The sequence below is a fragment of the Hibiscus syriacus genome, unplaced genomic scaffold, assembly GCF_006381635.1.
Source record: "Hibiscus syriacus cultivar Baekdansim isolate YM2019G1 unplaced genomic scaffold, ASM638163v2 tig00111092_pilon, whole genome shotgun sequence".
NCBI lineage: Eukaryota > Viridiplantae > Streptophyta > Magnoliopsida > Malvales > Malvaceae > Hibiscus > Hibiscus syriacus.
The window spans coordinates 257,275-272,786 of record NW_024062979.1 but is presented as its reverse complement, the minus strand read 5'-3'; the positions used below and the strand labels follow the sequence as shown (position 1 = coordinate 272,786).

The 15,512-nt window shown below is 33.3% G+C and overlaps 2 protein-coding genes across 2 annotated transcripts; both read left to right on the top strand.

Moving 5' to 3' along the window:
- Window positions 1-554: 554 nt before the first annotated feature.
- LOC120152571 (dehydrogenase/reductase SDR family member on chromosome X-like) lies at window positions 555-3,416 on the top strand. Its single transcript, XM_039164771.1, has 9 exons — window positions 555-879; window positions 962-1,028; window positions 1,560-1,588; window positions 1,686-1,894; window positions 2,060-2,178; window positions 2,292-2,387; window positions 2,470-2,545; window positions 2,753-2,906; window positions 3,067-3,416. The coding sequence occupies exons 1-9, from the start codon at window positions 655-657 to the stop codon at window positions 3,238-3,240; spliced, it is 1,149 nt and encodes a 382-aa protein (XP_039020702.1). The 5' UTR covers window positions 555-654; the 3' UTR covers window positions 3,241-3,416.
- A 4,855-nt stretch (window positions 3,417-8,271) lies between these two features.
- LOC120152570 (YTH domain-containing protein ECT2-like) lies at window positions 8,272-12,115 on the top strand. Its single transcript, XM_039164770.1, has 7 exons — window positions 8,272-8,372; window positions 9,199-9,341; window positions 9,427-9,500; window positions 9,633-10,076; window positions 10,201-10,746; window positions 10,825-11,037; window positions 11,246-12,115. Exons 2-7 carry the CDS (start codon window positions 9,257-9,259, stop codon window positions 11,828-11,830), a joined length of 1,947 nt encoding a protein of 648 aa, XP_039020701.1. The 5' UTR covers window positions 8,272-8,372; window positions 9,199-9,256; the 3' UTR covers window positions 11,831-12,115.
- The last annotated feature ends 3,397 nt before the right edge of the window (window positions 12,116-15,512 follow it).

Genomic DNA, 15,512 nt, shown 5'->3' with positions numbered 1-15,512 from the left:
TACTAATAAAAATATTATAAATTCAATCAAAATTAACATGAATCAATAGAAAATACAAATTATTCATAAAAATTATTTTAAAATTTCAGTTGATTTATAAAACGTTTTACGTCGAAAAACACATCCTATTATTAAATTAATATTCAGAGTTAAATCAGATATTTATTCAAAAAAAATAAGTAATCATTCTTAAAAATATAAAATTATGAACATACATATTTTACTTTGAAAATTAAATATTCCTTTTATAAAGTAATATATATCTTTGTTAATTTTTTTTCTTTAGGTCTAATTATGGATTTACTTCTTTTTTAAAATTTAGCATTTTGATATTTTTATTAGGTCTAAATTTAAAAAAATGCCATCACTTTAGTTTTAATACTTAAACGTATTATAAATCTGGATAATAATATAAAAGTAAAGTGACTAAAGTAAAGTAAATTAAAAATTGTAGATCAAATAATAATTTTTAGCATAGTACAGGGACAAATATAATTCTTAGTTTACCCCAAAGTCGTAGGCCGTTAAGTTCGGGAAGATGAGGGTGCACGACAAGCACAATCAGTGTAGAGCATAAAGTGTTCGACAGATTGTCTCAAAGAAACTCAGTCTATCTTGTCGATTCAACTGCTTACTATTTCTAGTATCATATTTATGAATTCATCGAAGCTGCAAAACATGATAAAGGAGTTGAAGGAAGCTCTCCGTTTCGCTGCGTCCTTTAGTTTTTGGAGAATGGCCGTGTTTTGGACCATCTCACTCTTGATTCCATACTTCCAGTTACTCAGCAAGAGGATATTTTCCCGCCAAGCGCAATCCTACCCCCGATGTCTTCCTCCAATCTCCGAGACTCTAACCCCTGTTTGCGTCATCACAGGCGTATGTCTTCTCTGTTTTCACCACTTTCCTGGATGATTATTAGCTTCTAGTGTTTGTTTGTTTGATTCCCTCATTGATGCAGGCTACATCAGGACTAGGAGCTGCTGCTGCATACGCTCTTTCACGGGAAGGTTTCTATGTTGTTCTTGGTACTCTGATCTGCACACCACTTATTTCATTTCCTTTAAATTTGCTCTCAATTCTATTCTGGGTTTTGGTTCTTATCGTTGCTAAAGATAGAGGTGAATAAAACTCCAAAAAAATCGATTTTTTCCGATTCAATTCGACGTTAAGAAACTCGACTTGAATCGACTCGAAATTTCATAAATTGAACACGAAAAAAAATCAAATAGAGTTTAAGTTATGAAATAGAAAATCGAAATTTTAGTAATTAATGAATTGTTTTTTAAGTTTGTATATCATATATGATTATAGAAAGGGAATCAATTAATATTATACCATTATAAATATTTATAATTAAATTTTAAATATAAACTCAAACAATTTTATTTTAACATGACTTGAATTTCTTAAACTTGATTCGACTCGAAAAAAAAATTTAAATAAAGTTTGAGTTATAAAATATGACTTATCAATTTGATTAATTCGAAATTTTTTGATTCAACTCGTTCAAGTACTCGCCCTTAACAAATGACATTTGTTTATGCTTTTTTCCGCAGTTGGACGATCATCCCATTTGTTATCAAAGGTATATAGATTTATACACAACGAGTTTATTGTTGTATGTGGCCTCTAATTTTGTAATGCTCCTCATCAATTATCATTTTAGCTTTTGTTGGTTACAGATTGTAACAGAGATAAAAGCCCAGAACGAAGATGCCCTTGTCAAAGCTTTTGTGGTTGACCTGTCGTCGTTCCGATCGATTTCGGAGTTCAAAAGTTCGCTTCAGCAGTGGCTTTCGGAGTGCAATATGCATTCTTCGGTGCAACTCTTGATCAACAATGCCGGGATACTGGCAACATCATCGCGAATCACACCTGAAGGCTATGATCAGTAATGCTCTAGCCTTGATTCTGCATTGGTACAAGCGTATAATATTCTTCACCTCTGGTTACTTGCTAGTGCAGATTAACATCAACTTGCTGTTTTGTTCATGTGGTTGCAATTTCGCTTTTTGGTCCTCGAGTTCATTCTTACGAGTTCACTTGTGTTTCTCAGGATGATGGGTACAAATTACATAGGGGCGTTCTGTCTGACCAAATTTCTACTACCTCTTCTGAAAAGAAGCCCCATTCCTTCACGGATAGTAAACGTTACGTCCTTTACGCATCGATGTGGTGAGTATAATTCTATATGCTCCATATGAAATATTCTTCTGGCAAGCATAGTGTTTAAAAGAACAGGGGTAAGGAAAACCCTATAATAACTGCATTAGTGCACTTTGCTTCAGTTTTTGATCTAAAGGTTGACAAGGAAGCGGTTTCCGGGACACGTTTCTTGAGATCAGAACAATATCCGTGTGCTCTTATCTATGAGTATTCTAAATGTAACTTACTTATCAAGGAAGATTATGGTGATTACCTTTATGATGTCCCTTCTATCGTTGATGCATGATTTTGTTTCAACAGTATTCCTGATTCTGTTCTCGCATGAACTCCACCAGCAACTCGGATCAACGGATCAACCTTGTCATGTCTCTGTAAAGTATATCTTTAAACGATTCCGATTAAACGTATTCTCATGAAGAAAAAGAGAAACATTTGAAAGTTGGAACTATCATTTCTCTTTTGATGGGTTTCATAACATCTTTAATATGCTTCATCTGGAAAACCATTCCTATTACTGCATCTCTGCTTCAGTTTATGCTTTATGGTAGTGTCTATGTGACATGGTTTGGTTTTTCTTTTGAAGTGCTGCTGATCCTGGGTGTGTAAAAACCAACATCATGAGGGAAGTCCCTTCATGTCTTTCGAATTTATCGTTTCGAGTTCTCGGACTGTTTGGCCTTTTGCAGTCACCCGAGAAGGGGGTTAGTTCCATTCTTGATGCAGCCCTTGCCCCACCTGTAAGTTCATTGTTAGTCTCCCATGCTATTAGTAATACATGATGAATTCAAACATATTGTTAGTCTCCCAGGCTGAAGTCTGCAACTTCGATAGAGTAACGAACCTTTCTCTCGTTCCGAACATGTGAAACTATTGATTTTACGACTCCGTTGATCTCAGGAAGTATCTGGGGTATACTTTTTTGGTGGAGAAGGTAGGTGTGTGGATCCGTCAAGGCTTTCACATAATGCAAAACTTGCAAAAACCCTTTGGGACATATCCGATAATCTGTTCATGGAAGTGAGCCTTGCTTCCAAAGAAACATCGAGCTCCTGGTCGGACAATACGTCGTAAAATATGGAGGTGAAGAAGGCGAGAAAGAAATGCGGAGGTGGTTTCCGGGAAAAAGGTTTCCCGTCATCTGCTTTGAGTGATGTTCGACTCAGAAATGACTTGTGTGAAATGGCATGTGTTTGAAAATGGCATAATGATCATGGTATAATTATGTGTAATGGTTGCTTCCTTCCTAGTAACGTATGCATGTAATTAATTGTATACTATTAGTATATCGCATCAGTATTATCGTTAATTGTCATGTCATTATCGTAACGATTAAAGTTTGACCAAAAAGCAAAATTAATAAATTTGAGAGCGAAATCGATACAATTAAAAGTTAGAGGTAAAATTGTTGATTTGAGTTTCATTACGGATAACATATACCCATAAACCTTAATTTTTCTCAATGAAAGAAATTGGCCAAAATTTCTATTGAATGACACGAGTAATAAGTCACCACTTAAGAAATTTGGGCAAATTAAGGCTTCAGTCCTTAATCTTTTACATGCACATGAATGAGCTATAAAATTTTACTTACAATTGAAGTTACTAAATTCACAATTCTTACTTTTTAGTCCCTGATCATAAAACTTCAAAAATTAAACATTAATTGTTCAAAATAATTCTAAATTTTAAACTTAATGATTTAAAAACTTAATTCAAAATCGAAAAATAAGGCGAGTTGTGTTATGAAAGCATGAATCTAGTCGAATTATGTACATGAAATTATAAGAAGAGCTATATGCTCATTTATGTACGTGGTAAGCCAAGATATGAATCAAGTATGGCTTATGATGCATTAAGGTTTATGCATGTTTGTTTAGTAGAAATGACTATTTTGTGCATTCGCTCTCGGTATTATACCTTCGATATCAATATTAAATGATTTTTTAGTATTTCGAATGTACTTTTAGTATCAATACTAAGTTTCGGCATCGATACTATCTATAGTAGTATTGTACTAAGCTTAGGTATCGATACTGAAAATAGGTTCAAAGTCGGTAAGTTTCGATGTTTCTACTCTAGTATCGATACCACGTGTCCAATATCAATACTCATTTTTAGGTATCGATATTAAATGGTCATTTTGGTCATGAATTTAATTTGATCTAAAATGGTATGAACATTGTATGCGATATGTTGTCAATGAACTTGGCGTAACACTACTACAGTACTAATGTCATATGATCTATTAATTTTTTCGTGTAATAATTACGAATATATCTCCAAACTTTTAAAATTGAGGGGCCATGCCCTCGACCACACAAAAAAATTGAAAATTTCAATTTTAGACCCTTATAACTTAAAAAAAATAATTTGGCCCCTACAAAATTATTAGAAATTCATATTAAGCTTTAAAATTTTTAAATGATTTTAATTAAAACTCTCCCATAATTTTAAAAAAAATCTCATAAAGCCTCTAAAATTTTTAAAAATTTTAGTTAGACCTTTTTTTTTTTGAAAAAATCGTAAACTGAGCTCTTTAAATTTTTAATTTTTTTAATTTAAACCTTTAATTTTTTTAAAAAGTTTTAAGTTGGCCTCCTCAAATATTATCACCAAGTTCCGCCACTATTAATGAGAGCAATAGAATGTGTGATTAAGATTAAGAATGTATGATATGCTTGATTTGGTTCTTGCTTGATTTCAATTGTTTTATGATAACATCTTCAATTCGGTTTTCGTTAATTTATACGTGTTAAGGACGTTGCAGGTTGACCAACTAGCTTGTAGTCTTGTACATAACTTTGGAGCCAGAGATGAACCCAGTCGCGTCCTGAAATTTTAAAATTACTATATATTTTAAATTTTTTGCTACATATTTTCTATTAAAAATATGTTTTTGCCCCCAAGAATTTTATAAGTTCAAGATCACCCCCTAAAATTTTAAAAGTTCAAATTCGCCCCTCCTAACATAAAATCCAGCATACGTCCCCGTTTGGAGCTACTGCATTACATGAAGATAATTTTGATGGAAGATGTGGTCGTGGCTTTGATCGGGATGGATTTGATAACAAAAGAGACATCGATGATAGGAGCATACGTAGAAGTTATAGCCGAAGTCTCGACATAGTACGAACATGGCATCATAATCATAGCCACGACCGAAATAATAAAAATCATAATCAAATCAGTTGTCGTTAACATGTCGAAGAGATTGTCATTCACCTGCTAGGTGATTAATGCTGTGGACTGCAATATCACATTCGATGAACTGCCTTGCTAATCATTTTAAAAATTCCTCTTACTCATGATATAGACCAAGAAACTTCAACTAAATAATCTAGAATACATTATTTATTTATTCTTCCGCAAGCAAAGATAAAAAGCTTCAGAAATTCATTACTAAATAAATTAATGGAACCTACCAATGGAACCTTCCCCTCTTCTTCCTCACATTTATTCAATTCTTTTAGGTAAATTATAATTGTGACGACTTAGCTACGTGAGATTTGTATCTGACCATCGATTTTTTTTTAATTCTTTCGATCAAATCACTTAATTATTTAAATGATATCGATCAAGTCACGTGTTGTTAACATTTGACGGATGAATTGACGTGTCAATTAACCAAATTGGTATGATCACATATTTAGTCCAAATTATTTGCATATTCTAAGAATTTGATTTTTATTATCTTTTAATTATATGAATTTAATCCTTCAACTAGATGGTGGCACGTTCTATCAATATATTCAAAATTAAGGGTCCGTTTGTTACACTGAAAACGTTTTCCGGAAAATATTTTCTGTAAAATGAATTACATTTTCTGGAAAACGTTTTACTATGTTTAAAATATGTTGTTTAAATCCCTTTTCCACTAATTGATGAATTTTTAAAAATTATTTATTACATATATTAAATAAAATAAATAATATTATTTATCATAAAACTTAATATTTTAAATATCTTTATTAAAATATTATTAGATTATAATATTAAATATATAAATAATATTATTCATTATTAATAATTTAATCATATTATTTCTATGAAATTAATAAATAATATAAATTTTATTAATAATTTATTATATATTATTAAAATAAAAATATAATATCTTATATTATTATAATATAATTGATTATTTTATTATAATATTAAAAATATAATATTATATTATTAGAAATATTAATAAATATATTTTAAATATTTAATAATTAATATTTTGATTAAAATGATATTAAAATATTTTATTAATATTAAATTAATAAAAAATAAAATTATTTTGAGTATTTATTCTTTGAAGTGAAAAATCCGGAAAATAACTTACGAAAAATCAGACCGTAAGTCATTTTTCAAAAAACACAAAAGAAATTCTGTTGACTAGGAAAATGTTTTACGTTGACCAACTGGATTTCCTGCAACCAAACACTACGTGAAACAAACGGACCCTAAATTTAAATTAAGATCAAGCCAATAAAATGTGTAAATAATGAGGATTAAATGTGTAATTATACCAAATTTGTTAACCGACATGTCGTTTCATCAGCAATATTAATGGAAAATGGTTTGATTGAATCATTTAGATAATTGAGTGATTTGATCGACAAAATTAAAAGATTGGTGGTCAAATTAAAATCCTCTCATAATTAAGTGGTCAGGGATGTGATTTACCTTTTCATAGTTTTGTTTGGATTCAACAAACAAAATTTCCAAAAAAGGGCTCTATGTTTTGTTTTGTTTTAATTTAAACTATAAATAATTATAGTAGATTTGAATTTGGTACATTTGACAAAACTATACCAACTAACACAAAACATGTGGCATTAATGTGACATTTGGATGATGTGTCCATTGCAGAATAACTGATTTCCTCATTCTCGATATTCTATGATGTCCGTCCCTCACGGACCAATCCCATTCTAAATAAATCACTGTCGGCAAAACATTTTTTTATTTATTTCCATTCTAAAAACACACGATTGGGCTGTTATCCAAAAACCGTCACGGCATGTAGCTCTAGAAGTTAAAGCCAACTGACGACGTTGCAAGTGAGTGGCAATCTCGATATTAACTAAGCCATTCGTGTCCGTTATCGTCAATTAACTCGTCTGGTTGTCGTCCTTTTGAAACCTCTCTGTTATCTTCTCTTTATACACACACAAATATATATATATATAGCATGATTTTCTTACCTAATATAAAACTATTTTATTTTTATATAAATTTAAGATCATTTGATAGGTAAAGATGAGTTTAAAAGTAGGAAATGTGAAGATATTTATTGGAAAAAATCAATTTTAATAATATATTTTCAATTATCAAACAGTCTTAAATCTGTGTAAAACTAAAGAGTTTTACATTGTGTAAGTTAATTCTAACCTCCATATAAATATATTGGAAAATATAGAGCGTTTAGTAAACAACTTTTTGAAGAGCTTTTAACTTATTGATAGTTAAACTCTTCATTTTTAGTGTTTGGTATACAATTTTTTGAAAAAGATTATTGTACAAAATAAACTAAAAATGAAAATACTAGAAAATTCAATGGTTTGAAAGAGCTGATTGCGAAATAAGATGTTAAAAGACATATTTGACCTTATTATTTCCATAATTATATCCTAATATCTTTTAATGAAATTTTACTTTATTATTTTATTTTTGAGTTGTAGATTCTCAAATATATTTTAATTAAGAAAATATAACAAAACATAAAATTAAAAAATGTAATGTTGATATTTTATATAAGATTAAATTTGTGAATATTAAATTTAAAAAATATATTCAAAAATTTTAAAATATTTACTATTTTTTTTAAAAAAAATTTATTTCATTGTCAAAAGTACTTTTTTCGAATAATTTCATTATACTAAAGACTAAAATATTATAAAACATATATATAATTAACAATTAAATGTATTATATCATTATTTATCATTTTACCTATATTAACTATCAGTTAAATTTTACTAAATAATTTTATATAATCAATCAATCGAATTAATTTATCAAATCAATTAATTAAATCAGTTAATCAAACGAGCACTAAAATCAACTACCATATATAATCCTATATATTTTATAGGTTTAGGGTTTCAAGTTGAAGGAAATGTCTCCGAAATCCCATCCCCTTCTCTATAAGTTTCAGGGATTTTCTTTGAAGCAACTTCCCAGGTCAACTGAAGCTTAAATTCGTTTATTTCCCGGTAAAATTCTCTCTTCGTAAAGCCTTCTTTTTTACTTTTTATCCTCGGGAACTTGATTTGCTTCGATTGATGTTTAAACAACTTTTCACTGTAACTAGAGAGCTTGTTATTGATCCTTGCAAGATTAGATTTGCAGCTCGGATTTGTGGCGTTTGGGTTGAGCTTGTTTTTGTTTTTTATTGACTTGCTCTTGATAAAATGCGTGTATTCGGGAAAGGTATTTCATTCCTGTTAAGTGTTGCGAAGTTGTTTTTGTCCCCTTTCTAGTTCTAAATCTAATAGCTAAATGTAATCCGCTTCAGTTATGTGAATGCCAAAGACGAACATAGAATTTTATGCTAGTAGTCGAACTTGTAAAATTTTAGATAGGGCGAAAACATGTTATTAATATTCGAAAATACTTAAATTAGATGAGAATTTGAAATTACCAAGAGGGTCCATCTCTAGTATGCCATTGCTTTCCTTTTCCATTTTTTTTCCTCTACTTTTTTGTTTTCCTAGTCTAGGAATTTCATGGTGGGTTTGATTTTCACCAACCGAGATACATAAGCCTCTTTCTTGAAGTGTGTAGTTTGCTTATAGATTTCCCTTTTGGATTATCTTCTCATCATCTCTTTTAATTGACTCTTTGTAGTCCAGGAATTATAGTTCTGATATGTGCTACTGGCTTTACTATGAGTTGTTTTTCTCCTCTCCCGTGTAATTATGGGAAGGGAAAAGCCTTTTTGCTTGAGATTTGTTACATACCAATATGCTTGTCCATTTTCACTTTCTCGTGTGGATGTAATTGTATTTTCGATGACATTTGTGGTGTATTTGATTTCAGATTCAGAATTCTCTGCTTAACCCACAAGTCAAGTCCATTTCTTGAACTAGTAGCAGCTATGTACCAGGAGGGAGCATCTGAGTTTGTTATTGATGAGGGAATGTACTACCCTACAGCCACCAACTATGTATATTATTGTACAGGTAATTTAAATGCTTCGATTGTATTCTACATGGCGATAATATTAGTTATAGAATCTCAAGTACACTGTTGATTGCAATCGGATAGGTTTTGAATCACCCGTTGAATGGGAGGACCACCAGAATATTTTAGTTGCAGATGGTCCAGATGTCCAATATTCGGTGGGTAAACTAATCTTTTGAACTCTGGGATTGATACATTTTTGTTGTCAGACTTAGATCTGCACCGAGATAAGTGGTTTCTTACTATTTTTTGTTTCAAAATTTGCTCAAGGCCTACTTTCTCTTCTTCAGGGTTCCCAAACTGAAACTTTTCCTTATGTATATTACACACCAAGCTATGGATATGCACAGTCTTCACACAACCCATACAATCCTTACATACCTGGTGCTGTGGCTGGTGACAGCCCACTCGTAGGAGCGCAACAATATTACACTATCACCCCTTATCAAAACCCTGTATCTCCAACCGGTTATGTTCCTGTTTTCATCCAACCAGATAACATTCCAAATAGTTCAACAGACTTTTTGTTAGATACTCATGCATCAATCGGTACTAGACCCGACGGAAGAGGAGCTAAACATATCCTTGGTTCAGCATCTGCAACCCTTTCCCGAGAATCTACTCCTAATCAGGCTGATTCCTTGAGCAGGGTTACAGATGGACAAAGTAAGGATTATGCAATCCAGGGAAGAATTCCTGGTGGTTTTGAGTCAGCTTCCGCACAGGCTCATCAGGTGCAATGCTTAGTTTCTGGTTTACGGTTATATTGAATTGGTATTTCTTTAATTTTGATGGGCGTGCTATAGCCGTTCACTGGGTGCCCCATTTGAAGGTTCTTATTACCGATTATCATTGTAGGTTGGAGTTGCTTCGTGTTCCTTTCAGCCCATTGGCAACATTCCTGGTGGAAAACTCCAATCTCACCATAATCATTTAAAAGAAGATCTTCCAATTAGTAATGCCATTTCTGCCTATGGAGCAAGTGCACCTGGATTTGGTGCTCTGGATAAACTTCAACCCAAGATCCATGTTGGAAGGGTTTTCAATGATGCACATGGCTTCCCGGATACATGGGCTGAGCAGAATCGAGGTCCTAGAACCAACAGATCTAAAAACCAACTCGTGGTTAAAGCATACACAAGTAAAGCGGGAAATAATGATGCTGAAGGAAACATCATTATTTATACTGACCGATATAACAAGGATAATTTTCCAGTTGACTGTGTTGATGCAAAATTTTTTGTAATAAAATCATATAGTGAGGATGATGTACACAAGAGTATTAAATACAATGTTTGGTCTTCTACACCCCATGGGAACAAGAAACTTGAGAGTGCTTTTGAAGATGCACAGAAAATAACTGCAGGGAAATCTAGAAGCTGCCCCATCTTCCTCTTCTTTTCTGTGAGTTCTGTACCTGTTTGGTGAGTAGGTGGTCTCTTTGATATTCATTAACTACAACATGGTCCTTCTTCCACACAGGTTAATGCCACTGGACAATTCTGTGGCGTAGCGGAGATGATTGGTCCGGTTGACTTCCAAAAGGACATGGACTTTTGGCAGAACGATAAGTGGAGTGGAAGCTTCCCTGTCACATGGCACATCGTTAAAGATGCTCCAAACAGCCATTTTAGACGCATCATATTAGAAAACAATGAAAACAAGCCAGTGACTAATAGCAGGGATACACAAGAGGTATGTTCAGAGCTTTACCTTTCTCTAATTAAAGGCAAACAATAAAATATTAAACTCGGTTTACTATTCTCTTATAAACTTCTTTTCTCTTATGACTTAACATTTCTATCTGGGCTTGTGAATTTTGAATTGTTTACTCCACGATTATGATCTTTTTATGAGATTTTCATGTTGTTTTGTTTCTTATAAAATGTTATGTCAAATGCAGATAATGTACAAACAAGGTATGGAGATGCTGAAAATATTCAAAAATCACGTTATGAAGACATCTCTACTTGACGACTTTATGTACTATGAAAATCGTCAGAGAATCATGCAGGAAGAGAGAGCCATGCAGCTATTTAAAAGTTCGGAGAGCCCGGTCCTAGCACCTGCGAGTGCATTTGATCCTGCCAGTAAGATAAACCATGGTGAGCTACTTCTGAATGAAAATAAGAGAAGTACCAAGAAAAGTGATCTGGGATTGTTGAGGACTGTTGTCGCTTCATCTGGTCAGCATGTTTCTTCGGATTTTGATACATCAAACGCAAGATCAATGAATGAAGCTAAAGATGATGCATCTAATTTGAAGACTAGCTCTCTCTGCATAAATCCAAAGCAGGATGAGTCTAAATTCTCTGCGGATGCTGCTACAAAAACTGATGCTGTTGAGGTGGTAAACGTAGGATCAATGACATTAAAAGTCAGTGGATTTACTGAATCACCCGGTGTTCTAACCGTTGGTGCTATTCCTCTTAATCCCAAGACCCTACAGCTTGATGAAGGTGGTATTTCCTCCAAAAAGGGTACGTAGTTGCGCTGAGGCTCATGATTAACTGGTCTTATTTCTTTGCTGGAACCTGGTGCAGTTATGGTGGCAGTGTTAACTGTTGTAAATCGGAGTGTATAATCATTGTTCATTGTTGTAGGGTGGCTAATCCACAAATGCATGTCCAGGTCAGCCTTTGCTTGCTGTTCTTTTGGCCCCTTAAATTATCCAAGCTTGGCTTCAAATCCATCAATACTAAAAAAATACAGTTGTTTTAGCTTTTTGTTAGGGGGGAGGTGCTTGCACTTTGAATAAGTGGGAAAACAATGTAATCTTTTTCCTCTTGCATTTCAATTATTAATACAAATAGTTCCCTTTTGCTTTTACTGAAGATAAGACGACTGTATTAATAATTGAAATGCAAGAGGAAAAAGCTAAGATAGCATTACATTTGTGTCCTTTATTTACTGATTTTTACTTGCTCATTTAACCAACAAACGCCCAGAAATATCTCAAAATATAAGGGATCAAATCTATAATTTGACCGTAAATAAATAATGGCTTACAATGACAAGGGCAAAGAATATTTGTATTTAGACTAGGGTAAGCAAAACACGAAGCTGAGTTAGTCATGAGCAGTAAACGTGTATGGAGATAATATACGTACAAACAAGATGCCAGACCGGTAATTTTTTACTAGTTTTATTATTTAAATAATAACAAAATCGGTAGTATTTTTTTTAGTCGTATATTAAGGCTGTCGCGTGTGATTATCTTTTAAAAATGTAGAGGTCTGTATTATTTTTTAAAATAAAGTTCGTAAAAAGATTTTATAATAAAATGAAATTGTAAAGTATAAAAAATTATTATATTATGATTGTTTTTAACAAAATAAAAAAATTAAACATATGAAATTAAGTTTTCTTCATCGATTTTTCTTCACACGTGTTTTTTTAGGTTAATAAATTTTTAAAAGCGTTTCTTTAGGTTAATAAATTTTTCAAAGTATAAGATTCTCAAATTTTAAATTCATGTCACATATCACAAATTACACTTGCAGGACAAGCCTGCAAGGTGTATATGGAGACGCTTCATGTATTCACAAATCATGCAATGAAGAGAAACCAATTCGACTAAATAAACACCATAAGAGACCTGTCGTAACCGTCTTTCGGTTGGGCCCCGGAATTGGGCTTCGACTTGAGTGATTGGGTTGGGAGTCGCCACCGACCATTTTAAAATGAATTTAGGTGGGTCGGACACCATCTTACCTGATCTGCGTTGTACCAGAAGCGTGTCGGGTTCGGGAGTCGATTACGGTCAAGGAAGGGTTAGCACCCTTGAACCGCCCTTTCGGTACCAATTAATTTGTCGGTTGTCTTAGTTGCGAAAATTTAAAATTTAAATTTAAATTTAAAAACTCGATTCACATTACTTACCTTTGATTGGTTGGAGTTCTTCTAAAAAAAGTCAAAAATGTTAGAAAATATAATAATAGACAAATGTTAGATAAATCAAAAAACATAAAAAAAGAATAAAATAAAGTATCGACTTAGAGGATCAAATTGAGACAAATTGAAATTAATGGGCTAGATTGGTATTAAAAATGAACTGCAAAAGAGAAAAGAAAAAGTTAGGTGCCAATTCACGAAATATAAAAAATATAAACATGGACCAAATTGATTCAATTGGAAATTCGAAGGCAAATTTACAGGTAGTGACCAAAATGAATTGCGACTCAAAGTATCAGGGACCACGGAAGGGATTTAAGAATCTTGTATTTGCAGGATGGTCCTTGGTATATAAATACCAAAACCGGCCTATTTTGAATCATTTCTCTCCATTTTCCAGATTTCTTCTCTCAACTGAGAGATATCTCTCTCAAACAGCCCTTCCTCGGGCGATATCCGGCCACCGTCTGGTGGCCCACTCAGCCGCACCGCCGCCGCCCCGGCCGCCGGAAACAAAACCAAACCTTAGCAAGATGTTCCCCTTAACCCCGTAAACACGAAACCAAGCCTAAAATCCCCAAAAACCCCACCTACCGGAGTAGATCTAAACAAAAAGTCTCGACCTTTTACCTTTCCGGCGACCTTTCCGCTTCTGTTCTCGCCGTGCCCGCTCTCGGTTTCTCTTGGCTTTGGCCTTTTTATGTATTCCTTTACTTGTGTTTGGGGTTTGGCTTCAGTGATGTTATTTCGGCTTTGTTTTCGTGTACTTTAGTACTGTTGATGCTGTGTTGATGTTGTGATGTTCTATGTTTTTGTTGTGTTGATGTGTTTTGACTGTGTGGTACACGATGATGGTTTCTGGTCTTGGTTTCTTTGTTCTCTCGGTGTGCTGTGCCCGATTCTTGGGTTTTCAGTGGATGTTCCTCTCTTTGGCAGTGACTTGGCCGTGGGTTTTTATAACCCCCGCCGGCCGTTGAGAACCCCGGATATTGTGGAGTACTCGGTTCGTGGTTGACCGACCATCCCGGGATGGGTCAGTCCCGGGATAACGGCCGGCCGTTTCGCTCATGACCCTTGAACTCCCGTGCGGCGCGTGTTGACATGCGTGCCTAGGGTTCTCAGACCACAAACCTGTGCTGGGCTGGTTCAGGCTCGTTCTGACTTATTTGGACCCCGTTTTGGACCTGAAACAAAACCAAAATAAGTTAAAAAAAAAATGAAAAATAATAATAATAATAAATAATAATAATAATATATATATACATAAATATTTTCAAAAACATACAATATATAAATTTTCAAAATGTTTTTTTTTTTTAAAACTATATAATATACGAATGTTTTCCAACATGTTTTCAAAAAAGATTATATAAATTTTCCCAAAACGTTTTAAAAACTATATAATATAAATGTTTTCAAAATGTTTTCAAAACTATAATATATATGTTTTCAAAAATGTTTTCAAAAACTATATATATATAAGTTTTTCAAATGATTTTAAAAATTATATATTATATATATTTTCTAAAATGTTTTTTTTAAAACTATATATTATATAATTTTAAAAACTATTAAAAACTATATATTATATACGTAGTTTCAAAATATGTATATATATAAATATGTAGGTACATATAAAGGGGGAAAAAATATGTCGACGAAAATTAGTGTCTACAGCTGCCCCTCTTTGTCCTTTTTCGTGGAACGAAAAATAGGACAAAGATAAAAAGACACAAATTTTCGTTCTGTGGAGTTGAAAAATAACTCCCTGTCGAATTGGGTTGCGGATGGCTCCTCCGTCGCGAAGTCGAGTCCATCTCGAAATGATATAGAATTGAAGCCGCAGTTCGGGATTTGAATCGGGATGTGGCTTCTCGCTGTAGTCTGCTTCGGTCTTTTCCTCGGTTTAAAGATCTGGGTTGGAAAATTCGACTTGAAAGTAGTTTCTTGACTCCACCCTGTGGTTGATAGGCCCTCGAGCTGAATAAAATCGAACTCCGAAGGTCTTCGTTGACAAATAGCTTTTCTCGTCTTAAGCTATACTGCCGGAAAAACGGTTTATTGTCACTAAGGCACGGCTAACCCAAGTCTTCTTCTGGATATGAAAACCTTGATTGCAGCCAAACAGTAGTGTGATTGAGGTGTCATCGAGCTGATTGGAATCGAACTCGACAGTTTTATTGACAAATAGCCCTTCTTGCCTTGGGCTATTCTGTAAGCTTGATTTGCCTCTAAGTTGAATATAATCGAACTCGAAGGTCTTTAGCAGATAGCCC

Bases quoted from the DNA above. Each gene is read 5' to 3' on its own strand.
- LOC120152571 (XM_039164771.1), top strand. From the start codon at position 655: ATGAATTCATCGAAGCTGCAAAACATGATAAAGGAGTTGAAGGAAGCT. The intron at 1,029-1,559 runs GTACTCTGATCT...TTTTTTCCGCAG, and splicing joins AGGTTTCTATGTTGTTCTTG to TTGGACGATCATCCCATTTG. The intron at 2,388-2,469 runs GTAACTTACTTA...TTGTTTCAACAG, and splicing joins TATCTATGAGTATTCTAAAT to TATTCCTGATTCTGTTCTCG.
- LOC120152570 (XM_039164770.1), top strand. From the start codon at position 9,257: ATGTACCAGGAGGGAGCATCTGAGTTTGTTATTGATGAGGGAATGTAC. The intron at 9,342-9,426 runs GTAATTTAAATG...GCAATCGGATAG, and splicing joins CTATGTATATTATTGTACAG to GTTTTGAATCACCCGTTGAA. The intron at 10,077-10,200 runs GTGCAATGCTTA...TTATCATTGTAG, and splicing joins CTTCCGCACAGGCTCATCAG to GTTGGAGTTGCTTCGTGTTC.